Source organism: Rattus norvegicus, chromosome 13, assembly GCF_036323735.1.
Source record: "Rattus norvegicus strain BN/NHsdMcwi chromosome 13, GRCr8, whole genome shotgun sequence".
In the NCBI taxonomy this organism is placed as follows: domain Eukaryota; kingdom Metazoa; phylum Chordata; class Mammalia; order Rodentia; family Muridae; genus Rattus; species Rattus norvegicus.
The window spans coordinates 48,313,456-48,339,705 of NC_086031.1; the positions used below are offsets into that span (position 1 = coordinate 48,313,456).

General features: G+C 52.9%; 1 protein-coding gene across 8 annotated transcripts in view; it reads right to left on the bottom strand.

Moving 5' to 3' along the window:
* Ppfia4 (PTPRF interacting protein alpha 4) overlaps window positions 1-26,250 on the bottom strand; it is a 48,486-nt gene that overhangs the window by 7,612 nt on the left and 14,624 nt on the right. For 3 of the 8 annotated variants that reach the window (XM_063271976.1, NM_080409.1, XM_063271975.1), the window contains 24 exon segments: window positions 25,385-25,486; window positions 24,855-25,019; window positions 24,495-24,569; window positions 24,179-24,268; window positions 23,457-23,648; window positions 23,094-23,240; window positions 22,751-22,885; window positions 21,187-21,270; window positions 20,767-20,898; window positions 19,561-19,652; window positions 17,508-17,616; window positions 15,890-16,101; window positions 14,504-14,744; window positions 14,139-14,174; window positions 13,775-13,908; window positions 13,316-13,479; window positions 10,521-10,614; window positions 9,992-10,073; window positions 9,482-9,682; window positions 9,003-9,065; window positions 8,607-8,633; window positions 6,515-6,690; window positions 1,123-1,220; window positions 429-604 (listed from right to left, as the gene is read on the bottom strand). In XM_063271976.1, the coding sequence (XP_063128046.1) occupies window positions 429-604; window positions 1,123-1,220; window positions 6,515-6,690; window positions 8,607-8,633; window positions 9,003-9,065; window positions 9,482-9,682; window positions 9,992-10,073; window positions 10,521-10,614; window positions 13,316-13,479; window positions 13,775-13,908; window positions 14,139-14,174; window positions 14,504-14,744; window positions 15,890-16,101; window positions 17,508-17,616; window positions 19,561-19,652; window positions 20,767-20,898; window positions 21,187-21,270; window positions 22,751-22,885; window positions 23,094-23,240; window positions 23,457-23,648; window positions 24,179-24,268; window positions 24,495-24,569; window positions 24,855-25,019; window positions 25,385-25,486 (3,027 nt within the window). 8 annotated transcript variants of the gene reach the window in all.

A 26,250-nucleotide genomic window follows, 5' to 3' on the forward strand; every position in this document is an offset into this window, starting at 1 on the left:
GAAGGAGATGTCTAATCTTTTGAGCTGCTGACAGGGAGACAAAGGCCTGGTATGGAGAGTCTCTGGGCTGTGCTTATTGGTAATATTTAGTCTGCTGAAGCCTAGGGGCCCAGAGGCAGATTCCTAGGCTACCAGACAAAAGAGATACAGGCTCTCGGGTCCCTGTGAGGCCTGGGGCTGGCTTTTCCTTGTGAAAAGTTGGGCCAGAGGAGCAATTTAAGGAAAAGAAAAAGTCACAAGCTTTGGCTACGAAATTGGCTTGGGAAGAGCTAAAGTAACCCAGAGCTGAGTGAAGAAAAATATCTCACAGGGACCACTCAGAGGCCTAAGAACATAGCACTCCCTTGAGAAACACACACACACACACACACACACACACACACACACACACACACACACACACACGTGTTGGCTGACTGAAGGGCTACCTGGGTGTTCTGTGTGGGGATCTGCAGAACCAAGGCCAATGTGTTGTGGTCGAAGTTCTCATCCAAGGCCAGCAGGGCACCATGCACACCACTCTCATGTAGGTTTCCGGCATAATCCCTTAGCCCTATGGACTGGACCCAGTGAACCACCTGGTCATTGGTCCAGACCAGCACATCTGGAGGACAGAGGAAGAAATAGACAAAAGGGAAACATGCGGGCCCAGGCTCTCCCAGGTGTAAAAGCAGTTTCCTAGACGCAGAGCCTGGGTTACTGTGCTCTGTAGCTCCCACCCCATCCCTAACTTCCCACATCTTTCTCTCCTCCGTGGCATCTGGGCTCCTGCAGAGCCAGCCCCACTGCATCTCTGCTGGCCCAAGACACTTTTCTCCAGGAGTCCCAGCATTGGCCACACCCCCCACCCAAGACCAAAGTGGCCTTATTCTTTCAACTCTCAGGGTCTTTCCCATCCAATCCTCCCTCTCTCCCCAGATCAACTTCTACACATCAGCCCACAGCATCATCGCTGTCACATCTGTCTACTTGGTTGCCACTGTCTAAGGGAAGTGGAACCACATGTAAGTGGACATGGAATATGTCTACTGTGTCAGCCAGGCTGTGGTTGTATTTGCCTTTCAGATCTGAGGCTCCCCTGAGGCTCCCTGGGCCCCAGGCTGAGGGCAAAAGCAAGCTTACCCTTGATCTCATGCTGGCTCTCTTCCCGCCTCTTCTCCAGCTCCTTCCGGTCATAGTTCAGCCTCTTCAGACACATGATGCCATACTGAAGACTGGTTCTGCAGACATACAGCACCTGAGCCAGGGCTTTGGTGTGGCTGCATTCCTGCCCACATAGCCCCAATTCTGGACCAGCCATAGTTGGTACAGTGCATTCGTCTGAACCCTGCATATAGCTGCATATAGCACAAAGAATACTCTGGTCCCCTGCTTCCACTGTGCTCCTGCAGCCATGGCTTGCACCTGATCTGAGGTGACTTCCACCTCCTATCTGAGGTCTGCTTTCAACCCCCCACTTCAGCCAGGAAAGGCCTGTGAAGGTCAATTTTGACTGTAACCTTGGTAACCTAGATTAGTCAAATGCATCTCTGGGTTGTCTTCAAGGACATTTCCAGAGGTGATTAAGGAAGGTGGTGAGACACATCTTGAATATGGGCAGCTCCATCCCACAGAGACCAGATGGAATGAAAGGGGAGGGGGCAGCCTAAGAGCCCAATCTCTCTGCTCTCCCCTTCATGACGGGTTCAAACAAGGAGCAAAAATAAATGCTTCCTCTCTGAAGCTGTGCCAGGTTCTGTTACAGCAAGAAGACACTAACAAAGGGCCTGACTGGTGGGAGGGCTTTGGATGACACGGACATGTCCCTTCTTCGAAGGCACTGGGATGATAAACATCATTCATTGCCACTCACAAGTCAAAGGAAAAAGAAATCCAAGACGCTCCATATTGCCATTTCACTCAGTCCTTTCAGTGGCCTACAGGATGTCCATGGACCTGTTCCCTCATCTGGCCAACTTATTCCCTCTGCTGCCACCACACTGACATCATGCTGTCCCTCACAGAAGGCTTCTGAGACCTGGGTGTCTCCGGGCCTTTGCACTGGTTGCTATGGCTGCCCAGAACACCCCACCCCCAGTTTTTCAAATAGTTCACTCTTTATTCACCTTTAACTCTTTGTTCCATTGCCCCTTGCTCAGCCAAGCAGACTCACACTGCACCACACCTCCACGCCACTCCCACATTAACTTGGTCTAATTTTTTCCTAGCTCCTTAACTGTCTTGCCTCACCAAGTCAGAACGTAGGCTTCGTGAGGGTAGGACTGTTTAACTCACTGGTCACAGATCTCCACCATGTCCTCAGTGCTCAATGAGGGAATGAGATAATTTATGTAACTTATTAACTATGCTAAAAGAGCAGCAGGCTGTGATAAGCAGTGAATGAACAAAATGAGGGAACCTTGGGTTAGAAGGCGCCCCACAGCCCTTCATCCAAGCCCCTCCTCATCTAGGACAGGTTCAAGGGTTAGAACCTTGGGTTAGAAGGTGCCCCACAGCCCTTCATCCAAGCCCCTCCTCATCTAGGACAGGTTCAAGGGTTAGAACCTTGGGTTAGAAGGTGCCCCACAGCCCTTCATCCAAGCCCCTCCTCATCTAGGACAGGTTCAAGGGTTAGAACCTTGGGTTAGAAGGCGCCCCACAGCCCTTCATCCAAGCCCCTCCTCATCTAGGACAGGTTCAAGGGTTAGAACCTTGGGTTAGAAGGTGCCCCACAGCCCTTCATCCAAGCCCCTCCTCATCTAGGACAGGTTCAAGGGTTAGAACCTTGGGTTAGAAGGTGCCCCACAGCCCTTCATCCAAGCCCCTCCTCATCTAGGACTCGCCCTACAGCACTTCCACAGTAATGGCTGAACGGCAGCATAACCCCTCCAAGGCTGGGCAGCTCATACGCACATAAGAGTTCTGCCTTGATGGGACCTCTTTCACCTTCTAGAGTTTTCCCTCACACAGAGGAGTAACACAGAAGGCCCCTCCCAACTCCAACCACATTGAGATTAAATTATACAGACTACTCCCACAGCTCTTCTGCCTGGAACATTCATAGCTCAGAGACACATTTCTCGGCTGCCTCTATGGATGGCTCAAACTGCTGTTTTAAGCTCTGGATGACTATAAAGGGGCACGAGCACGTAGCGCCCTGGATGGGAAATGCCCCTGACATTACTCTCACTGTAATCTTCTACACAGCTCCTATGACTTTCAAAGCTGTTGTACGACATGGGAAAAATATAAAGCCCTTGAAGTTAGGTCAAGACGGGTTGGAATGACAACTCTGGCACAGCCTACCAGAGGGCACCGGGCATCTGTAAAATGGAGTCCTGACTCTCTTTCAGGGTGTAGTGACAAAAGTACGTCTCGGGGACTCAGAAACAGGACCACTATTAGGAGGGTAGGTGTGATTACTGAGGGACAGGGGTCTACAACAGCAGAACCCCCACTCAACGGAGTACTCCATCCAAGAAGCACGGGGTGAGATGTGAAAAGATGAGAAAGATTAGCCTTCTGGCTAAGTGAGCAGGCAGAAGCAACCTCTCCTGGATTTGGTACCTTCGTTGGTAAATGACCCTTCCTTGTCATAAAAAAAAAAAAAAAAAAAAAAAAAAGACTTATGTGAACATCTCCAGAAGTACCTTGGTGGCACAAGCCTGTAATCCAAGCCATTCCATAGGCAAGAGGACCCCAGGTTCAAGGGTTAGTACAGAATCAGTTCAAGACCAGACAACTTAGTGAGTCCCTGTCTCAAGACATCGAACTGGTCAGGAGGCCAGGAGCAGAGGCACATGCCTATAATCCCTACATTTGGAAGTGGAGGCAGGAGGATCACGGTTATCATTGACTACATAGGAAGTTTAAGGCCATCCTAGGCTACATTAGTCCTTGTTTCAAAAGAGGGAGGGGTCCCTGGGGGTATAACTCACTGTTGGCATGCCTGATGCCTGTGTAAAGACCCTATGCTAAACCCCAAGGGCTGCAATGACGGGGGAAACAATCTAAGCCAGTGGTGCCACATGCACTAAGCGGCAGAGGCAGGAGGGTCTCCGAGTTCAAGGCCTGGTCTACAGAGTTCCAAAACAAAACAACCAGAGGCTACAAACTAAGAAAAGAAAAAAAGGAAAAAAAAAAAGCAGACCCAAGAATAGCCTTCTGAGGGCTCACACCAGCAATCCCAACCCTTGGAGGATGACACAGAAAGAGTGTTGTGAGTCTGAGGCCAGCCTGGGCTACAGAGTGAGTCCTTGTCGCCAGGCTCCAACAGGAAACAGAGACCGTGCTGCTGGAATGCTGAGTGGGATGGAAACAGAGTGACCAGCAAGGGTAAGCTGTGTGGTGACACCTCAGAAACCTGAAGCACGGGAGCTGCAGAGCTGCTCATGGCCCAGTGGCAGGCTGGCTTTCTCCCCGCTCCTCCCTGCCCAGTTGTGGGAGGGCGCCTACCATTCTGGTGAGACCAGAGGGCACTCTCCAGCGAGCGGTTCGGGAACGTGGCAGACTGGCAGAGGAATAGCCTATCTCTCAGCCTGTCAATCACCCAGGAGGAGACAGGTGCAGCAGCGCCTGGCAGCCTCCCAGGCGAAGACAAAGACTCCCTTTCAGCCCCAGTGAGGGGCGAAGGGCAGAGAAGACATAGCTTCGCTTTCCTGCAGCCCTCACAAGTCCCTGCGGGGTCAGAAAGGCGAGGGGCTCAGGACTGAACTTGAGTCCACAGAATTAGTTCCGCCTGTGCTCTGCCATCAGCCCTAAGCTGCCACTTCCCGTTCCTCCTTCTCCTCATCCATGAAGAGGCTAACTAGATCCTGTCCAGATTTAAGTTTCTATGGTGTAAGCCGGGCAGTGGTGGCACACACCTTTAATCCCAGCACTCAGAAGGCAGAGGCGGTGGATCTCTGTGAGTTCAAGGCCAACCTGGTCTGCAGAGGGAGAGTTCCAGGACCATCAGGGCTACACAAAGAAACCCTCAAAAAACTAAAAACAAAACTATGGTGTATCAATGTGTGTATGGTGTATGGGGGCTGTCCATCGAGTCTTGAGAGAACTAGAAAAGCCACACATTCCCAATGACACCTGTCGTCTTACTATCGACCTGAGGCAAAGCCAGGGCTTAAGTAGGAAGTGGGGCTGTATAAAGCTAGGTGAGAACATGTAACACAGTCAACTCTGAGAGCTGGGCCCAGGCAGTGAGGCTGGCCTTTGCTAAGGAGCTAGCTAAGAAGCAGGCTGGAGGCACTGTTGTGTCTAGAGAGCTTTCCATCTTTCAAAAGAAGCCAGAACTCCAGATACTCAGATACAAACTACTGCTAAAACATTGACAACGAAAGCTGGAGAGATGGCTCAGTGGTTAGGGCACTTGCCGCCCTTCCACAGGGCCTTGGTTCAACTCCCAGCACACCCAAGATGACTCACATGGTCTGTGACTCCAGTTCCAGAGGACCCAACATCCTCTTCTGGCCTCCACAGGCAAAAGACACATATGCAGTTCACAGACATGCATGCAGGTAAACAACCATACACATAAACAACAAAACTAATAAAAATTAAAACGAAAAAACAAAATACTGGCAACCAAATTCATGATTTGTAAAACGAAACGTGGGCCAAACAAAATGTCTCTATAGGTCAACTACTCGCAGGCTGCCAGCTTGGGGCCTCTACCTGTGATGTGTTTAGACAGATCTTTTCATCAAAAGAAGAAAAGGACTAGGTGACATGCTGCATAAAGGAACAGAGGTCCAAAGCAGGAGAACTCCCACTGAGGACGCAAAAGCCCACCAAGCCCACTGCCCCTGTGATATGCGGTGGTCCCTCCTGTGTTTGGTCACCAGACGGTCATACTGTTTGGAAAGGTCACAGAACTCTTAGAGCCTCGCTGGGTGAAGTTAGCCATGGGGGTGGCTTTGAAGTTTTACAGTCCTGAGGTAAAACTCCCTAAGAGTGGGTAGCACCATCCCTGCTGGGGTCCTAGACTGTATGTAAAGGAGAAAGCCATCGAGCACGAGCTTCCATCCCCTTCTTCCTGACTACTAAAGCAAAGTGACCGGCTACCTCACATTCCTGCCTGCCGTCTTCACTCGTCCATCATGATGGGCTGCACCAAAATAAGCCCCGACTTCTTATGCTGCATTTCAGAAGGTATTCTGTTACAATGATGACATGGCCTAGATGAAATGCAGTCCCTAAACTCAATGCCAGATTCTCTGTGAGCATTCTCGATAAACACAGAGAATTCAGCAAGAACAGGCAAGAGAAAGGAAGACAGGCAAGGAAATTCAGAATGAGAGGAAACTCAAAGATGATGCTAATGCAAAAACAACCTGTGTCCTAAGGGTTAAAGGTGACAGGATCAAATCCACCATCCGAAGAATACAACAAGAATGTGAGTTTCATGACAGAGAAACCTATTACCACCCAAAACAGGACCTGGAGAGAGACAGGGGGCCCCTCTCTCTGAAGACAGAGCCCTGGGGCTGGAGGAGAGGCCACACACCAGGGAGGTAGCCCTGGCTCCAACCTGGCTCACCTATGGAAACTGTCCACCATCTTGAGGTGGACACGCAGGTCCTTCTTGGTGAGGTGATCCAGCATGCGTGCATCCACTAGGCACTCCATGAAGTAACTGCGGTACTGAGGGAGCCCCAGGCTGGGCAGCCATTCATTTCCAATCCATTCGTGATTCATATCTCCGTAGGCCAGGGTCTGGGGACATGAGAAGGAAGGCAGGCGGTGCCAACGGGTTACAAGCAGCGTATCTACTGGGGAGAAACACCAGTCACCCCTCCACCCATGAGAGAAGTCAAGCTGGTCAGTGACGCTTCAGCTTATCTGTACTAAGGAGGTGACAGAAGTATTTCAGGATCTCAAAATGGCCCAGGCCTACTCAAGTATCAGTTGTCTACACCAGTGGTCCTCAAGCTTCCTAATGCGGCGACCCTTTACAGTGCTCCACGTTGTGATGGCCCCCAACCATGAAGTTATCTCATTACTATTTCATCACTGTCATTTGCTACCATTGTGAATCGTAATCAGTAACTATCTGACATTTGACCCCCCAAAGTGGTTGTGACCCACGGGTCGAGAACTTCTGGTCTACATCAGTGAACAAGACCAATCGTCCAAGGAGTAGGAAAACCAGAGTTGCCACCTCTGCAAGGCAACAAGTAGCCGTGTGTGCACAACTTGCCAATTTATCAACCCCAAGCCTGCTGAGCCAGAGGAGAGGTGGGTCTGTGAAGAATGACAGCCTGGCTCTGGGGAATGGCTAGCTTCGCAGTCCAGGGAATGATTAAATGTTAGCTGAAGGCAGGAAGAAAGAAAAGAGTGAAGAGTAGCCTGTGCCTGAATAGCCACTCTGCTTCCCCGAAGGCCCGGTCATCACTTGAGGATCTCCCAGGTTCTTTACTAATGTTCCCACTCGTACCTCAAGAAGCCCACACCACAAGCCATTCCCTCCACAGAGAGCAAACAGGGGATCCCTGACCACTGAGCTTTAGAAAGATTCCATTTTGAAAGCAGCCCTCTGCCACCATCCGCAACCCTGCTAGATGTCTTCAGATCGAGCAGTTCTGTTTTAAAAGGGAAACTGTATGTGCTGGTATGTGTAAAATTGTACACCGGGTATGTTTATTACCAAGCGTACAAATGAAGTTATCCCCTGTGGTCCACATCCAAGTGCAGAACTAGAACAGCCTCTGCCCTTTCCCCTGCATCCTGTTCCCCACTGCCCTGCCTACTCGCAACTGCTGTACCCAACTACCATTCTTCTACTGTAAGAAAGAAGGCTTTAGCCTGGTGGTGGTGGCTCACGCTTTTAAACCCAGCACTTAATGGGTAGAGGCAGGTGGATCTCTGAGTTCAAGGCCACACTGGTCCTACAGTGAATTCTGTGTGGCCAAAGAAACACAGAGAAACCCTGTCTTGAAAAACCAAAGTGGGGAGGGTTTTACCATTACCAGTGTATACATTTGCTGAGCAAAACATTATTAACTTTGCATATTTTTTTAATTTACCAGATTCTATAAAGCCATCAGCATTTTCCACTGAACAGCATTTCTGATTCCTCTAGTGTTTATGATGAAAATGTGCCGTCACTGGTGAGTATGGTTAGCGAATGCCCGGATGGCTGCCCTGCCTCGATTTCCACCATAGTAGCCACTGTCCCACACAGTCCCTGTGCGTGTAAACACTGCCCCTCCTTTTGTTCCACTAGACTTCTCATTAACTCGATCCCTTTACTCATCTAGAAACTTTAGACCGGCCAATCCGAGAAGATGCTCAGTAAATATTTGCTCACGGGAGCGACCTTTGGAAGGATAAGGAATGGAAGAGAATTGTCTGAATCTAAGACTCATGACTCATGAACAGAAAGTCCCATCGTGAAGACTCCAGCACGCTGGGGGCTCAGTCCCCTCAGGACTCCTCACCTGCCATCCTACGAAAGCAGAAAGGGAATGAAAAAAGGAGTTTGGGGTGAGGGAAGGAACTTTATCCAGGGCTCCGTGGATGACAAGGATATGCACGTGCTGAACTCGGCCAGCTGTGCCATTTGGAGCTGGACGGAGGGATGCTGCCCTGACCTTCAGAGAGTAGTTCTGATGAGGGAGGAGGGGTCTTACCTGGGCCCAACTGCCCTCCTCACTGTCCTAGCAGGAACCAGTGCCGCATGTCAGGGGAGACACGAAAGTCAAAAATCCTGGAGCCCTACTTCCCTCTTCCCTCCTACCCACCAAGGGCCAAGCCATGAACATGGAATTTATGACTCAGGCCCATAACAGGGCAGAGTTTTCTCTGCCCAAAGCCGCTAAGGGTCTATGGCTGCTGGAACAGAGCTTGCCACATATACAACAATGATTCCCAATCTCATCTTGCCTACCCACAATCCTCCACCCAGAGAACAGAACCAGGCAACATCAGGGATGCTAGATCTCTGCCAGTCCCTCTGGCCTCCCGCACCTTCTACTAATTTAATCTTCATGGATGTCACTGGTCCTTGGGCCAAGGGGCAGACTCACTGTTTTGGTAGACGTTGCCAGAGTTTCCATCTCTTCGTGGGTCACCCAGACATTCCCTGAAGACTGCAGGCAGAGAGGAAAGCGTCCTAGTCCTTGATGCACCCCACCGCTCAAGGCCCCCAGAGGAGGCCTCAAGTACAACTTTCCCTTCCCTTGACTCCTGCCATGGGCCCAGCCCACAGCTCTTCGCAGGATAGCATAAGCAGTCTATCCTAGGAACTATCCCCAGATCTTCAGTTACTGTCAGGTAGGCAAGGGGAAATGGAGCCTATGGCTACCCATAGGAGGCAGAGAGCCAGACCTGCTAGGATCCTCCCAGAATCAACGCTGCATCTTCCTGAACAGTGGGGAGAGTGTTTTGTGGAGATGGGAAGTTAAAGCAGGGCTCAGTGCTCCAGTCTTCCTAAAGACCAGTGGGAGACTGTGCAACTATGTCAGGGCCTTTGTCGGTCGATCTGAGGATGAAGGGGGTTACTCACTGTCCTTGAGGTAGGCGGGGCTGAGGGGCTCGTCAGTGACACCATCTCCTGGATGGCCAGGCGGAGCTTGAGCCTGTGCAGGGCATTGCTGATGCCGATCTCCCGCTGGATCTCCGTGTCTGACAGGGCAGACATGATGGCTCCACTCTTGACATTGGCCCGGCAGGCCGCCACATACCAAGCAGGCATCCCCACCCAGAGCTACAGACACAGGGCAGAAGGGGGACAACTCAGCGTCATCTGGGTGGTTGCGTGCGCAGCCTGATGGGAGAGTGAGTCTGCCTGTGATTTGCTCCCCTGTTCTTGACATGGCACACATGTATCTATCTGGGAGAAATATTCTGGTAAACTTACAGAGACATCACGCCTGCTGCTTAGGAATCCTCACCCCACCAAACCAAGGTGCAAAGCGAAACCCAAGAGCAGACACAAGTGACTTAGGTTCACAGAGGGCTATCCTGACATGGTCCTCCCTCCAGATCTCAGAGCCTCTCCCCTCCCCAGGCTCACCTCCAGCCAGGAGACCACCGTGGGGCCATCCCATTGGGCAAAAGGCATTCCTTTTCTGCGAGCATCTTCAAGCAGCTGGTGTCTTGGGGGAGGAACAACAGGCTCACTAGTCTTTGTCCTCTCAACCAGGATGAGTCCTGGGGACCACTGCAGGCTGGGCCAAGAGCTGCCATTCATACTTCCCCCGATCCCCACCCTTGAGTCCTTCTGCTCTATGCCTGAAGAAATATCAAACTTCAAAGTGAGGCAGGAAACAGCCTGAATGCCCACAGTGCTCTCACACCTCACACACACTGACTTAGCCATCTCCATGTGCCCTGCAAGAGAATCATAGGTCCCGGATTACTCTCCCACAGCCTTCCTGCTTCCTGTTCCCTAGGATCAACCTAAGGCCTCGCTCTCAACTCGGGGCTGCTCAGTGCCCGCATGGACCAAGCCTTGCCCTACTCTATCTCTCTGAGCTCAAAATGATAAGAAAGCAGTTAGGGGCCTGGGCCATGCTAGTAGTGCCCCGGTCCGAGGCTCTTACTTCTTTTTCAGTCGCCGGTCCTTCTCTGCCTGGGTCCCCAATTTGGCAGGTACCATTGGTTCCTGCAGACTGAGCTCGGAGTCTGTGAGCAGAACTGGAAAGGAAGACATGGGCATGTCAGTAGCCCTTCTGCTTCTGCCTTGGCCTGGACCAAGGAAACAGAGAAGCAGCTGCAGGTGCCTTCTCCACACAGAGCAACCCAACCAAAGCTGATGGGTCCCCATTTAATTCCCGCAGCTACCCCCGGAAGTCTCTGATTCCAGGCAGCCCCAGAGTGACAGTGGTTGATTCATCCCCTGGAGGTGCCTGAGCTCTGGGAGTGTTTTCCAGCAAGATAGACCCGAGTTGTTCCACTCTAGACCCCTAGGTAGAGCCCATTACCTCTCTAAGCCAAGGTGCAAAGCAAACCCCAAGAAGATATGAATGGACACAGAAAAGAATTCAAAAGAACTATCCCGACTTGATAAAGATAAAGAAACTACTGAGAGATCTATGTCTTGGGCAATCTCTCTTGCCGCACTATATCTGTCTGTCTAGTGTGTGTGTGTGTGTGTGTGTGTGTGTGTGTGTGTGTGTGTGTGTGTAAGAAAGACCTGTTCTCTCCCCCTTCTCTCCCTCTGCCTTCTGTCTCTCTTTGTGCACACGTATGTACACACACATGCACCATCTCTGGTGTCCTCTTGCACACCAGCCTCTACCTTTAGGTGCATTCACTTGCACAGACTACAGAAGGGAGCTCCCCTCCACTCTCTCCATTGGCAATCTCCCAGATCCGGGATAAAACCCTGGAGAATTCCTGAGAGAGGCCATTGTCATTGAAGTCACTGTAGCTTAGCCGTCAGCGCTGGGTGAGAAATTGAAATATCAGGCTTCTCCCAGCATGCCTCTGCCATGGAGCAGACCTGCCTACAGCTGGCTCCACATGCCCTTCCTGCCTGCTCTGCCTTACTCCCAGACTGGGACTCCCACCCTCCCCGTCCTCTTCTTCCCTCAGAGAGCTGTGCTGTGATTCACACCTTCCCAGGGATGTGAAGTCACAGAAGGTCTCATTATGCATTTAGGTCCAAAGGTTCCTTCCTTCTAGCTGATCAAGCTTCTCGCCTGAGTGATTGACTCATCAATGCTCCAGCCACTCTGGGGGACTGCTAACTCTCTTCTGAGGCTCAGGAGCTGGTCCGGGCTAGCCATCCTTTCCTCTGTTCCAATCTTCCCACCTCTTCCTCCTCTGCAGCAGCACACAGAGGCCTCTCCCCCATGGCTTTCCCTTCCTCAAGCTGCACCCTCCCCCTCCCCCACACACACTCTCTTGTCTTGGCCGAATTCTGTAACCCTACAAGCTTCAGCTCAGAGCTGCCGAACAGAGGATACTGTCCCCTTCCCGGCCCTTCCACGGCTACCCTGGGTCCTGAAGCACCTGGGCCATCTCCACAATACAGTGCTTTGGAATAATTCCACTGTTTTCCCTTTTTAGTCAGCTGCCAGGCCCCCTGAGTTATGGCGCCACCGCCTTACGTTGTGCTGAAATGGGGTTACTTAGTGTGTGGAAAGTGACTGGGGAAATGGTGGACAGAAGAGGGGAAGTGGGGTAAGGGTGGAAAGGCTAGTGTTTATTGTGTGCCTCCCTCCTACTGACCGAGCATAACCACAGCTTTCCACTCCTGCCCAACCACCTTCTCCAGCAAAAAAGCCTATTGGGCCACAGAATCTGTAATCCCAGCCCTCAGGAGGCAGAAACAGGAGGATTGCTATGAGTTTAAGCCCACTCTAGAATACACAGCAAGTACCAGATCAATCAAAGGCACATAGCAAGGCTCTATCTCAAACATACATACACATGTGCACACACACACACAGAGAAAATGATAATAATAAATAAACATTAAATTATAATTAGAACCCAGCCTGATAGCTCAGCCTATAATCCCAGCTATCGAGAAACTAAGGCGGAAGGTTCCTAAGTTCAAGGTTAACCTTGTCTACAGAGTGAATTTCAAGGCCAGTTCGGACAACATAATGACACCCAATCTTAAAATAAACAGAGGCCTAGGGATATAGGCCAACGGTAGAGCACTTTTCTAGTAAGTAGGAGGTCCTGAGTTCAATCCTGTGTAACAGAACAAACAATCAAAGCAGAAGATTTCATACTAAGCCCTGTGAAAAATCAGATGCGCTTAGAAGTAAGAGCTAGTGGTGATCCAACCCTTAAGAGCTAGGACACAACCAATCATTTGCCCAACTTGGGACCCATGCCATGAGAGGGGGCCCTTGTGTGACACTGCCTGGAGGGACAGAAAATAGAGGCTGAAGAGCCTAGAGACCTAGGACAGTACCAAACATGACTGACAAAAATAAACAGATAAGATACATACATGCATGCATAAACACATACATACACACATACGTTAATTAATTAATTAATTAATCAAATGAAAGAGACCTCAGACAGTTGCCCTCAGGTCCTAGAATGCCCATCAGAAATGTTCCAAAGAGGAAGCAGCTTCAGGGAGCTGAAGTTTTGCCTCCACACAGGCTCACGGCTGCAGCATGTCAGGTCAGTGAACACCAGCCACCGCCTGGGACGCTGAGGCACAGGAGCCCAGCGCCTCGTGAGGTAACCCAGTCCAACATGACACAGCTCTGTGAAAACCTCCCTCCCTCTCTCCAGAACTGAAAGCTGTTGGTCTATGGCTCCCGCCCACGAGCCCAGGACAGGCAAACCAAGCTGTGTAGAAGCAGGCCCTCCTGAAGCCCACTCCCCAGGACCCGCCCCACCCTCTGCTGTGAAAGGCAGAGACCATGGCCTGTGGCATCCCGACTCAGCTGGATCAGCCTGCCCTTCTCCTTCTTCCCAAACAGGCGGCCAATGGACGACTTGATGCCCTTGCGCTTGGCGCCCTTGTGCAGGGAGTCCTGGCTGCTGTTGCTGCTGCTGGGGTTGCTGTCCTGGCCCTCCAAGGCACTACAGGATGATGGCCAGGAGGGGGTGAATAAGAAGAAACACACTTCAATTACCGAAAGAGAGATGGAAGTTAGAGTTCAGGACGGGGGTCAAGTGTCAGTGTCAGGGGTGGGGGCGACGGGGGATGGGTGTGAAAAGGGTGTGGCCAAAGCAGGTGACCCAGGGAGATGTGGGAACATCAATCCCCTGACGGTGTCCCAAGCAGAAATGAAGCAGTCAAGGATCTATGACAGGTGAGATGCAGCCCCTCAAAGGCTGTGGGACAGAGACTGGAAGTGTAGCCTGCCCCGCTCACCTCTTGCCTTCTTCTTGACTCAGGGTAGGGTGGCCAAGCTTCTCTAGCCGCAGCGTCCTGGGTGAGGAAGGAGGAGAAGTCTCACATTTTATGGTGGCTTTATCCTCTCGGTTCTCTTCCCGAGACACTGGCGACTGAACAGACAGTGGGGTTGTCAGGGGGTAGAGGGAGAGAGCTGGGGCCTGCCTGCCTACCCAGCCCAGACAAGGCAGAGGATCAGAGAGCTAGAGAAGGCTTCGGGGAGGACCTGCAGCCTCTCAAGGTAAACTCCGACCCCAGGGCCAGGGGCAGAAGCCCAGAGGAAAGGGTCTGGAAGCTGATAACCCTGTAACCCGCTAGTGCCTGGGTGTCGGGAAGCACTCACCAGCAGCTTCCTCCTATGCTTTCTTAAGTCGCTGGGCTGAAAGAGAGAGAGAGGAAAGGGCGAGCCTGCTTAGGATGAGAGCAGAGGAATCGGGGATGCACACCAGCCTGGAAAAAGTACCACGGCAGAATGGAGCACCTGAAAAGATAAATCCCCTCCGAAGGAGAGAGAGCAGCCGACAACGGCCTGGCTTTAAGCCTACTGTGAGCTTTCAGAGGAGGGAGCAGGGAGCATGTCACAAACCCCTTCCTACCCAGAAGGGCATGCCGGTGACCTAGCGCGTTATGTCCCGGGAAAATGATGCCATGATGGCATGGACAGGCCTAGGGATTGCAGGGCCTCTCAACCACACCGCACAGACTCACCAGGGTCATGACCCCCATTCGGTCCAGGTCCTGGGCAGCACTTCTGGAAGTGAGCTTGGGTGTGGAGCGGCCACTGAGTGGTGGAGATGCACTGGCCAGGGACAGGGCGGTCAGAGAGGTGGGGATGGAGCCACGCTTGCGCAGCTGGGTCAGGTTGAGGGCCTCCATGCTGCCGCTGGTCACACGGGTCTCAATCTCTTCAGCACGCAGCTCAGTGGATTCCTTCTCCTCCTGAATCATCCTGCTCAGAAAACCAGGGTGTTGCTAGGTACTGCCTTGCGCTCAGCACCCTAGCACCAAAAGTGGACAACACCCATAGGCACCACCAGGGTTCCCAGGTCTCTTTGGCCAGCCACCTTCCCAGTTTGACAGAAGCCAATTTCTGGAAGGAGGCATTTGATCCATGACCTATGAACCATCTCAGCGGGCATCTCTGACCTGCACTAGCTACAGGAGTAACCCTGAGCAGGCTTCACTCTCTTCTTGGCCGCTATCAGGATCCTCTTTATCAGGAGGGCCCAGAGGGGGCATTTTTAAATTCATGCCAGCCTCTAATGAGGTTACCTCTGTCCCACTGAGAACAGGAAACATGGGAGATGGTGTGTTGTGCCCGAGGGGCACTCAGAGAGAGCCATGCACGTGCGTTCACACCCACTGACTTCCGTGCCAACTGTGCTTCAGAGGAAGAGGGGACGTGTCCTTATTCTGAGACACCTTTCCCACTCTGAAGCCATTCAAATGTCTTTCCTCTTGAAAGTCCGTTGGGATAATAAATGGTAGCTATGGCTACTGGGTTACTCTACAGAGTTAAACACGGGAGTCTTGTATTTGCACGTGTGTCTTGATACCAATTTCTCAGATTTGAAAGTCTGACCTCAACAGCCTGTCAATTTCACCTTGCTGCATGACAGTACCGTAAAAGAAGCTCGCTAGAAACGCAGGATGAAGGTTTTGACAAATTTCCCTGTCTCTGGTTCTATTCAATGTGGCCTTAGCGATTAAAAGGCACTGGAGAGCTTCTACCTGCACTTGGGTCCTGGCTCAGCCGCTTATGTGCAGCTGTAGGCAAATCGTGAACCCCTCTTGACTAACCGTAACACTGACAAAGCTTCCACCCTCGGCTGGCTTCTTCACGGTCGGCCTGAATACCAGGAACACAGACAGCTCCATCTTCCCAAGCCCAGCCCACAGGGGACAGATGACACCTAGAGTCAGACCGCCCCTCTGGGGTCAGTATTAGGCCAAATCCTTGCCTGGTGACCACAGAGTGTCCCTGGATGGCTGCCCTAAGCTGTAGGACAGGACAGGAGCTGATACTTCTCCTACAGTGCCCCAACACAAAGGGCCCGTCCTCCCAGGTACCTGGCAGCTTCGCTCCTACCCCACCTGATCTCCTGGTTGATGGCATCCAGTTGTTCCTGGAGCATCATGGCCAGGGTCTGGGCATCAGAATGGCCACCAGGTGAGATGACATCAACCTGAGTGCCCACCAAGCCACCAGGCTCATCCTCGTCCACATCGGAGATCTCAGGGTCACTGTCAAAGGCAGGCGTGGTGGTGGCAGCCAACACCCCCGGCAGTGGTGCCGGCTTCCAGTCCTGAGTGAAACGGAAGGAGAGAGCAGTGAGAACCCTGGACAGCTAGGGGCCAGAAGCCCATCCACCTCCACCTCTGGGAGCCTGATGAAAATCGGCTAGAGAAGGACTCTAATGCAGCCTCTCTCACCCAAGGCTCCAGTGTCCCGCCCTCGGGACTGCATTTTAGCCTCTGCCTCTTTTGCATGGAGCATCTGGGCAGCTGCTGTATTCTTGTTAATGGTGGAGTATAGAGTCAGGAGAGGTAGAAAAGAAGAGGCCTTCAGACTGTGGTCAGACTCACCTGCCTGCCTCCCTGCCTGCCTCCCTCTCCCCCTGCCTGCCTCTCTGCCTGGCTTCCTGCATGCATGCCTATTTCTGCCTGCCTCTCCACCTGGCTGCCTCTCTGCATGTATGCATGTTTACTTTCTTGTTTCTTTCCTTCCTCCCCTCCTCCCTTTCTCTCTCTCTCTTTCCCTTTCTTTCAATGGATTCTTTTTTGTTTGTTTGTTTTTTTCAGAGCTGGGGACCAAACCCAGGGCCTTGTGCTTGCTAGGCAAGTGTTCTACCACTGAGCTAAATCCCCAACCCCTCAATGGATTCTTATCATGTTGTCCCAACTGGCACTGTCTGTCTCTGTCACTGTCTCTCTGTATGTGTCTCTGTCTCTCTGTGTGTGTCTCTGTCTTCTCCCCTCCCCCCACCCCTCATTGGGGTCTTGTCATGTTGCCCCAACTGGCTCACAATCCTCCTGCCTCAGCCTTATAAGTATGCTAACACACCTGCACACCAAGCTCAGATTAGGAGATTCTCAAAGGTAAAGACGAATCTTTCCCCATCCGACTAGGTGTTCCCTCTTTCTCCATCCACACACTCTAGGGCCCCAGAACGTTTGAGGACCGGCTATTGGAGGTCAGCTAGCCCTCTTCTGCCCCTTCTCTTTTCCTGCCCCCACCCCATCTCCCTGGGCAACAGTATAAACTCCCAGCTGCTTCTCAGGTGTCATTGCCCGGGGGCCAGTTCATCTGTCATCCCTCCTTCCTCGCCACTATAAGCCACGCTTTTGTTCCAGGAACCTCAGTAATTCCATTTTACCCTTCCAGCCCCATCTCTGGCCACCAGAAATGAATGGTGCACACCCAGGCACACGAACACATGCTGTAGTGGGGCCTCAGGGATCACTGGCCACCTTCCACCCCCCCTACCTCTTGCCCATTGGGAGGCTGAGGTAAGTGTGGTGGGGGGAAGTCACAGCTGTTGCAGCTGACAAGAGTCCCAACCCCAAGGCTGCAGCTGTCAGTGACAGGGGAGAAGGCCGGGCAAGGCTTTGCACCACACGCCAGTCGTCTGTGTAACTGGAGCCAGACACACGGCCGAACTGACCCCAAATCCCCCAAGGAGACCCACACACACATCCCTCCACCCCTTACCTTGGCAGACTCTTCCCTCAGAGCCGTATAGCGACGATGCAGACCTGGAGGCACGTGCGCGGCTGTACTCAGTGAGAACCGCACATCTGCTGTACTGCCCACGTGTGACCTTGAGTGGCAGGAGGAGAAAGACGGGCATGAAGGCTCACAGCCCCAGCCTTCACTCAGAGGGCCCAACGACTGGGGAATGGCCAGTTTGGAAAGAAGCAGTCTGGGACACAGCTGTCCCAAACATCAGAAGAGCTGCCGTGGAAGCACGGGGCTCCACTTATGCTCTGGTACTCAGGGGTCAAACGGACCCAGGGGAGGATGCTGTAGGGAGCGGTGGCTCATTCTGCATGAGCCGGATCTCCTCCTGACAAGAAGGGTGAGGATGCTTTTAAAAAGTTGAGCCCCCTGTCAGAGAGGCATTCAAGTGGACGGCCTCGGGCATTGTGATCGCAGTCATGAAGCAGGGCTACTGGACCAGGGGACCAAGAAAACTCTAAAGACATGAGCTCTAAGGGCCGTGCGAGTCTAGAGGTCTTTGCATCTTGGTCTTCTCTCTGCAGGTTTCCTGATCACCCAGGTGTGTCCTCCACACCCCCAGGAAGCTTTGGAGACCCCAAAGTTAAATCACAGACACAAGTTAGAGATTCCACTCTGGCTTCCCCACGTGTCTGTCTCAAGTGCAAAGACCCTGAGGCACCTGGAATGATGTCTGGTGTTGAGAAGCCTCCTCTGGGATGCTTCCACAATGGCTTCTCAGCTCAGAAGCCTTGCTGGAACCCAGTACAGAGAGGCAAAGGAGCCCACAATCTATACAGAAAGAGGGCGCTCCAACCCAGCTTCCCCACCTCAGTTCTTGGCTACAGGTGAACTCAAAATTCCCAGTCACGGGCTGGAGAGATGGCTCAGTGGTTAAGAGCACTGACTGCTCTTCCAAAGGTCCTGAGTTCAAATCCCAGCAACCACATGGTGGCTCACAGTCATCTGTAATGAGATCTGATGCCCTGTGAAGACACCTACAGTGTACTTATATAATAAATATAAATAAATCTTTAAAAAAAAAAAAAGAATTCCCAGTCAGCAAGGAAAGCAAACAGTAGCAAAGGGCTTGGTGTGCCCTAGGTCAGTTCTCATTCACTGAGAGCCTGTTGCTTCTGGTTAACCAATGGGGAAGGAGAAATCAGAATGATCCCAGCTACCTCCTCTTCACCCTCCTCCCTACACAAGAGTGTAACTCCTGGTGAGCTTGAAGATGATACTTGCATGTCCACCACCTCAGATCTCCAGAGGCCTCTCGTCTCCAGCCTAGCGTCCTTTCCTCACATAAGCACTGCCCATCCACACATACATGTGTTTCCCGTAACCACCTTGCTAATGCCCATGCCCCTGGTACAGAGATAACAAGGAGCCAAGAACCTTCGGCAATAGCATGCAGTCATCTTCCTCCTCAGTGCTCTGGGAACTGAGTTCAAGGCCAACTCCTTCACAAAGTATGGCTACAAGCCCCTCTCCCCATTTCTTACAATGCTTTCAGGTAAAAGGATAGCACCGCCATAAGAGAAAGGCTGCATGGCCACTTCCAACAGGAAGGAGGGTTGCTACCTTGTTTCACTCTCCCTGATGTCTCTCTGTCTATTGGCTCCTGTTTGAACTTGGGTGGTCCTCCGCCCTCACATGACAATCCTAAAAATGTATCTCAAAAGAACTTCAGTGAGTGGTGAACCCTACAGAGGGTCTTGTGGGATAAAGGGAGAGTGTGGAACTCAGTGGACCCTTCAAGGGCGTGCCCTCCATCTGGCAAGGATCTAGGAAGCATGGCCTCCTCCCACAGCAGAGAAGGACCACTGTTCATTCCTAGCCTCTCAGCACCCCCTAGAGGACATATGCTCCCTTCCTAAGTGTCCAGATGAGCTCAAGGACTGGCCAAGCTCGCTGAACTCTAGTGTCCCCTCCTGACTGGAAGGAAGACCTGAGGTCCTGGGTAGTGTTCGGGGGAGGGAGTCTCCTTTCTCAGGATCCACTCGGGACCATAACCCAGCATGCACTGAGTCCCATCCTCTAGTACCTGGAGTGGATGCCATCCACAAACGGCCCCCCTCGACCCTTCAGCTGGTCCACCTCTTGGCGAAGCTTCTCAATCTCCTCAGACAGACGGCCCTGTGCCAGGCAGACCCAGGGTGGGATGGGGCCGGGGAGGGGCAGAGAGGGGAGAGTGGAAGTCAGAGAGGGGACGAGGAGGACAGAGTTGGGGCAAAGAAGAACACGCTGCAAAGTCCAAAGCTGAGGGCCCCAAGCCAGGGCCTCGGATGATACCAAGGAAAAGAGGTAAGGCTGGAAAATGAGCAGAAGACTGACAGAGGGGCCGGGCCAGAAACCGACTCTGCCTGGAGAAGAGATCTGCAGGCCAGGTGTCCCCGCACCAGCAAATGCAAGGCAAATGGAGCCATGCAGCAGAGAGGACCAGGTCTTTGTGGCACACCCCACTGAAGACAGCGGCTGCTATTCCCAGCAGGAAGGACTCTTCCCTCACAAAAGGTAGAGACTTCCACCGGATCCTTCAGTGGGCCCAGAGTCTGAGCCAACCCTATGGCCTACGTCTATGGCCTCTACTCCTCTAGCCTCCATATGGATACAGTATATATACAGTCTATAGCTACTGTGTCAGGCGGGCAATGGCATCGTGTGTGCGTGAACTAAGAGAGGCTAGCACCAGGGCTGGGGATTTAGCTCAGTGGTAGAGCGCTTACCTAGGAAGCGCAAGGCCCTGGGTTCGGTCCCCAGCTCCGAAAAAAAGAACCAAAAAAAAAAAAAAAAAAGAGAGGCTAGCACCGTGCAGCTGCATGAGCACCAGGCACTGTGCCTTTGGCCCTCCCACTCGAGCAGGGCTAGCCAGCAGCTGGGCACCTTGTGGTCCCGTAGCTCCTCTGTGTGACACAAGGAGTTCACCAACTCCTGGGTCAACCTGTTCTGAGAGCATCTGTGAGCTAGGGGTCCTGACTGGCCAGTGACCCGATCTCAGGTGTCTTCCTCTCCCAGCCTACCTCTTCAGGCCAGCATGGCTCGCTCTAGCCAGGAATGCTCCCCCTTCCCCGGTTGTGCCTCTGATGGCTTTAACGGTGTGCTTTTTTGATATGCCCTTCCCCCCACCACCACACATTCTATCTCCTCACAATCCCGATTCTCCAGTCCACTGGGCTCTACCCTGACTCAGACCTTTCAGGTAGCCACAGCCCACCCTGCCCACTCTGTCTGCCCCAGCCTCCTTCCTCACCTTCTCCTCCAGGGCAGCCATTCGCTCCTTGAGGTGGAGCTGCAGGCGCTCGTTGGACTCACTAAGCAACCGGTCCACAGTGTCTGACAGCCGCTTGTTGTGGTCCTCGTTCATCTTCTCCCGCTGGCGCACCTGTACAGCCCATCCATCTTGTACTAGGTCTCCTCTGGGCCTTGTCACCACCACCCTCTTCCAGAACCACCCATTTCCACCGGGGCTCTGTGCCTCTCACCTGTCCCCTCTGTCAACTCTTCCAACCAGCTCCTCCCACTCTGTGAGCCTCCTCCTGCCCCCCCAACCCCCCTTACACACACATGGTCTCTCACGGCCTGGTCTTTCCTCTGTGCCCCTCCACAGACCGTCCTGTAAGCCTGCCCTGGGGGCAGAGAGGAGGCCAAGATGGCTGACTGGTGCCCTCACCCTTGCCAGCTCCTGGTTCTTCTCCTCCAGCTGCCCTTCCAGCTGCCGCAGATGTTCCTCAATGTTGCCATGACGTTCCTCAGCCTAGGTGCATGGACAGTCGGTCACCTTGGAGATCTGCTTGGGCCCCATATGCCACATAACCTGGTGTATGATGGTCTTGGGAATGAGGGTCTCAGGATCAGCTCTCCCATCATCATGGAGCAGAACTGGGCTATCCTTTTCCCATCTCCTTCCTGCCCAGGGCTAACCTTAAAACTTATGCCCATTGGACCCTCACAAGGACTAAAGGGAATAAACCACGGTAAATGCTGAAGTGCAGCAAGATTGCCAGAATCTCACCATGGCAATTACCTTTACTACTGAACCAGCTAGCTATTCCTGCCCGTGGCCTCCAGAGATGGAGACCCCGTTTTATCTGTACCCAGAACATTGCATCCCTCTCAGTCAGGAAACCCTTTCTTTAAATCCTCCTGCTATGACTCACTTGAGCTCATCCCTTCCTGTCAGTTATTGCCCAGCAACCCCCACACGACATCTTCTACTGTGACTTAAATGGAGTGCCTCTCTCTAAGTCTGCAAAGATCACAGTGGCTACCCTGGCGGCTCCACCATCATAGAGGTAAGGAAACTGAGGTGCCGTTAGGGAGAGGTTCAGATCACAGGGACAGTCGGTGGCCGAAGCAGACACGGCCCTGGTCTTCAGAGGCACTGTTGGGCTGTAAGTTCAGTCCTTGGAGGACCCATCTGCCGCACTGGAAATCTGTAAACATCAGGCCAAGTGCTCACGCCAACAGTGGTTCCATTAGCCCCAGGGTTTAGGGAGACCTACGGGGATCACACATTTGCACCCGCACACAGTCTCCCATCGTATGTGACAGGATTACTCTTTGGTTAAGCTGTCACAGGTCTAGGTGCAAGCATTTCCTCCTCTTCCAGAGCCCATTGGTCTCTAGCCTGCTCACCTCTCAGGAACTATTGCTCCACAGTTCCCTCTCCATTAGGTAAACTTATATCCACCTCTGCTTCGTTCTAAAGCTGCAGCCTTCAAGCAACCGGAGATGCTCTCCGGGCCAAAAATGCTTCAGTTTGGTAAAGAAGGATATGCTCATCCTAAAACTCTACCTGCTCCCGCTTTGATGGTACCCCGCTCCTTGGGTTTCATCTTTCTGAGATAAAAATCCTACAGCCTCAAACAAAAAAAGAGGCATCAGCTGGAATGGCCCAGATGATGACGAAAGTGTCCTCTGTGTCCCTGTAGTGGCTTCTCCTTAAAGGACTCTGCCTTAAGCCTGGCGGATCTCTGAGTTCGAGGCCAGCCTCTGAGTTCCAGGACAGACAGACAGACAAGGCTACACAGAGAAACTATCTCAAAACAAAACAAAGGAGCAAAGGCCAGGATTACCTTCCCAACTGAGAGACTGAAGGACTCGAGGTACTGTGTTTAATGGTGTCTCACTGTGAGAAGCAACTCCCTGGCCCCCAGCCTGATGTGTCTCCCAGGCTCCAAAAGAGCCTAGGACACAGGAGATGAGAGGAGACTTCAGGCTCCTGGCCCACTTGCCTTGGTGAGAGCTGCAATTCTCTGAGACAGCTCGGCCTCCACCTCTGGCAGGGTCTCTGCCTTGCGCATGGTCTGCTGCAGCTTCTGCTCTGCCACTTCCAACAGCTCCTGCAGATGCCGGGCTTTCTCCTCACACTAGCAATGCAGAGAAGGAAGCAAGGCAAGATGGAGCGCTAGGTACCCATCTCCACCCCGGCCCCAGCAGGGAGCAGGTGACAGGCCAGAGGACTCTTGGTTCTTTCCTGTCCAAGGTTCCTGGCTTCCTCTTTCCCAAGTGGCCACCAAAGAATGGTCTCCCCCCTAGTCAGGTACAACATCACCCCACTCCATCTAGCGGAGTTACCTGGCGGTGCAGGGACTCCTTGTTGGCTAGCTCATTCTCCAGTTTGTCATTGAGGTCATGGATGGATGTGGCCTCTCGCTGAGCAGCCAAGTAGCGCTTCTCCAGGGTGGTGATTCGCTCTTCCATGTCCTCCTTCTGAGCCAGAGCCTGGGCGGAGCAGAGGGTAGGGGAGGAAAGGTCACCAGTCCGCTAACACCTGGCTACGCTGGCCCAGAAAGGCCTGTGATCTGTGCTCCGCTGGACAGTGTCTGGCCTTGGCCCAATCCTCCCATTTCCCTCCTCACACTGGACCCTGCCAAGTGTCAACGCCTGTACCCAGCAAGATGCAGTTGCCTAGAGCAGGCCTGGGCCTCCCTCACCTACCTCTCGGAGGTCGCGCTGATGCTTGCCACTCAGCTCCTCTGACTTGATGAGGTCTCGGCGGGCTGTGCCCAGGTCCTCCTCAAGCTCAGTCACAGTTGCACTCAGGGTGACCAGCCGCTCCCGGGCCTGGCTCAACTCATAGTTTTGCTTCTCCAAGAGCCCTTGCAGTTCTTCCACACGGCCAGTGTCATCCTCCAGGGACAGCGAGCCATCAGCCAAGGAGTCAGAGAAGCCCACCCCTACCCTGCTCCATCCCAGGGAGGCTGGCAGGAAGGGACCCGCACCCACAGTCATAGCTCTGTCCCAGGATCAGGTACGTCTTCCTCCCACTAAGCCTAGTAGCTCACTCCTGATAATGGCCAAATACCCATGGTCTCCTCTGTATCTTTTTAAAAAATATGTTTCTAGTTTTTCCTTCAAGCTCCACCTCTTGTAACCCAGGAAGGGGCAGATAAGGGTTAGAAAGGCTTAGAAACCTAAGGAAGCTTGCCTGATGCTCGCACACAGGAAGATGTGCGGACGTGCTTATCATGTGCGGTAGCACAAAACTGAAAACCTATAGATGACCTTGCTGAGGAGTGAGGAGGGGAGAGAGGAGTGGGAAGAGTATAGGACACCCCAAGCTTAATTCAAGCAACATCCAGCTGAGCCTAGGCAGGTGGGCCCTCCCCTTCCTGTGCTGTGGAATACAGGCTCCTGTTAAACAATTCCCCATGACCCACTTTCCACAGGCGTTTTGGTCCCAGATCCACAGTTTCTTCCTCTTCTGCCACTCCATCCCGAATTCCTGCCCCCTGCTGCAGGGCAGACACCTATAAGACACAGCCCCACAAGGAAAAAGAGAAACAAGTCACAGAAGAGACCTAGAAAAATACCCTTCAGCTACCAGTCCCCAGCAGCAGCAGCAGCAGCAGCAGCAGCAGCAGCAGCAGCAGCAGCAGCAGCAGCAGCAGCAGCAGCAGGCAGATATCCGATAAGGAACGCAATGGGACAAAGAGGGTAACCAGCTGGCTTTCTCAGTGGGACACTGCATCTTACCTGCTGGTGAGCTCCTGCCAACTGCTCCTCCAAGGTGGTAACTCGCTCTAGAGCTGCCCGGAGCCGCTCTCGAACCTGCCCAGGGTAAGGAGAGATGTGGGGAAGAAAGCTACCCCAGAGAAGTCGGGTTGGGGCAGCCAGCGTAGGTTTGGTCTGCCTCATGGGAGAATGTGAAGGGTCTGTGGAGAGGCAAAGGCCCCGCAGGGAACCTAGTAGGTTGGCAACCAGGCCAGTGGTAGGGGTCCTGCAGCTGGAAGACAAGCTCCTTAACAACACATTTCTGCATAGAAACACAGAAATGAGTACAGGAGACTCAGGGAGGCCTGGGTGAGCTAGGGAAAGGGTGGAGCAGCTGGGTACCTTCTCATCCAGGGCCTTGTGGTGCTCAAATAGTGACTTGAGGGCCTTCAGCACCTCCACCTCACTGGAGACACCTGAAGGTGACTGGGCCTGGCGTTTTACCACTGTCATTCGCAATGACCGCTCATGGCGGGACACGAGGCATTCCAGATGTTCCAGAAGCAGCTGGCAGTGTGCAGGGGAGGAAAGGAAAAGAGGGCCATGGATATATTCCCCAAGGACTACAAAGCAGGGTCCACGGGGTCACCAAGCACAATGTCCACAATGAGCTGCTCCTCAATTAAACATCTGACCCCAGCTTGGCTATCCTGGCCTCTTCCCCAGAACTTCAACCCTGCTGTGACCCAGGAACCACAAGTAAGAACCCAGTGCTAGGAACTAGGCACCCCTGTCTGCCCATAACCCCAGGATGGGAGGCAGAACCCGCTCAGCCAAGCTGTCGCCTGCTCCTTTGGTAAGATGTGCACACACACACACACACACACACACACACACACACACACACACACACCAGGCCACCCCTTACTTACCCTAGTGTTATTCCGTTCTGCTTTCAGCTCAGATATCTCTTCCTCCCGCTCCAGAAGCTGCTCCCGACACATGCTTAGCTCCCGAGTTAATGTGGCAAATTCCTGAAATCCCCCCCAGAGCCCTTCAGTGCTTGGGGTTCACCTCCAACTGGTGCCCTGCATACCCAAGTACATGGTAGGTTTCTCTCATTCACCCTCTTATCTGCCCACCTCCCTCAAATCCCACCCTGCTCCCCCCCCACAACCCCTGCAGTGCGGGGAGCCTGCAGCTAGCCTGTGCTTCCGGAGATGAAGAACATATTAGGATTCCAAGGAACGGGACTGCATACAGAAACTGACTAAGTCACTGAGTCTGCCCTGCTAGGCCTGCCTCTCCAGTCGCCAGAGACCATAATACACTCACCTTATAGAAGGTGATATGTACAGCTCACGTGTGCATGATTCCCTGGAGCTTCCTTCCAGCCCCTCCCCAGGGCCTCACAGGCTACAGATGGCTAATATAATAAATAGCTTGGAGGACCTACGTGAGAGCGGAAGGGCACACAGCCCTGTGACGTCCACCCTGGCTTCTGGGGGCCCTATTCAATCCAGTCAAAGCTACAGCTCCCCACCTGGTGGCATACACTAGCTGTCCCTTCCTAGGGGGAACTCCCCACACTGCCATGTAGAGGTCTTTGCAAGCCCTGCTCTTCTATGGGGACAAGCAACTAGGGAAGAGTGCTCATCCTTGAAGTTCCAGGCCCACCACTCCCTACCAGACTGATGGCATCACTGTCCCCAAAACCATCCTCAGATGGGTGAGTGGCTGCATCCTGTGGCCATGAAGTTCACGCATACTGCAGAGGCTGGGGCCCCACCCCTCCTCC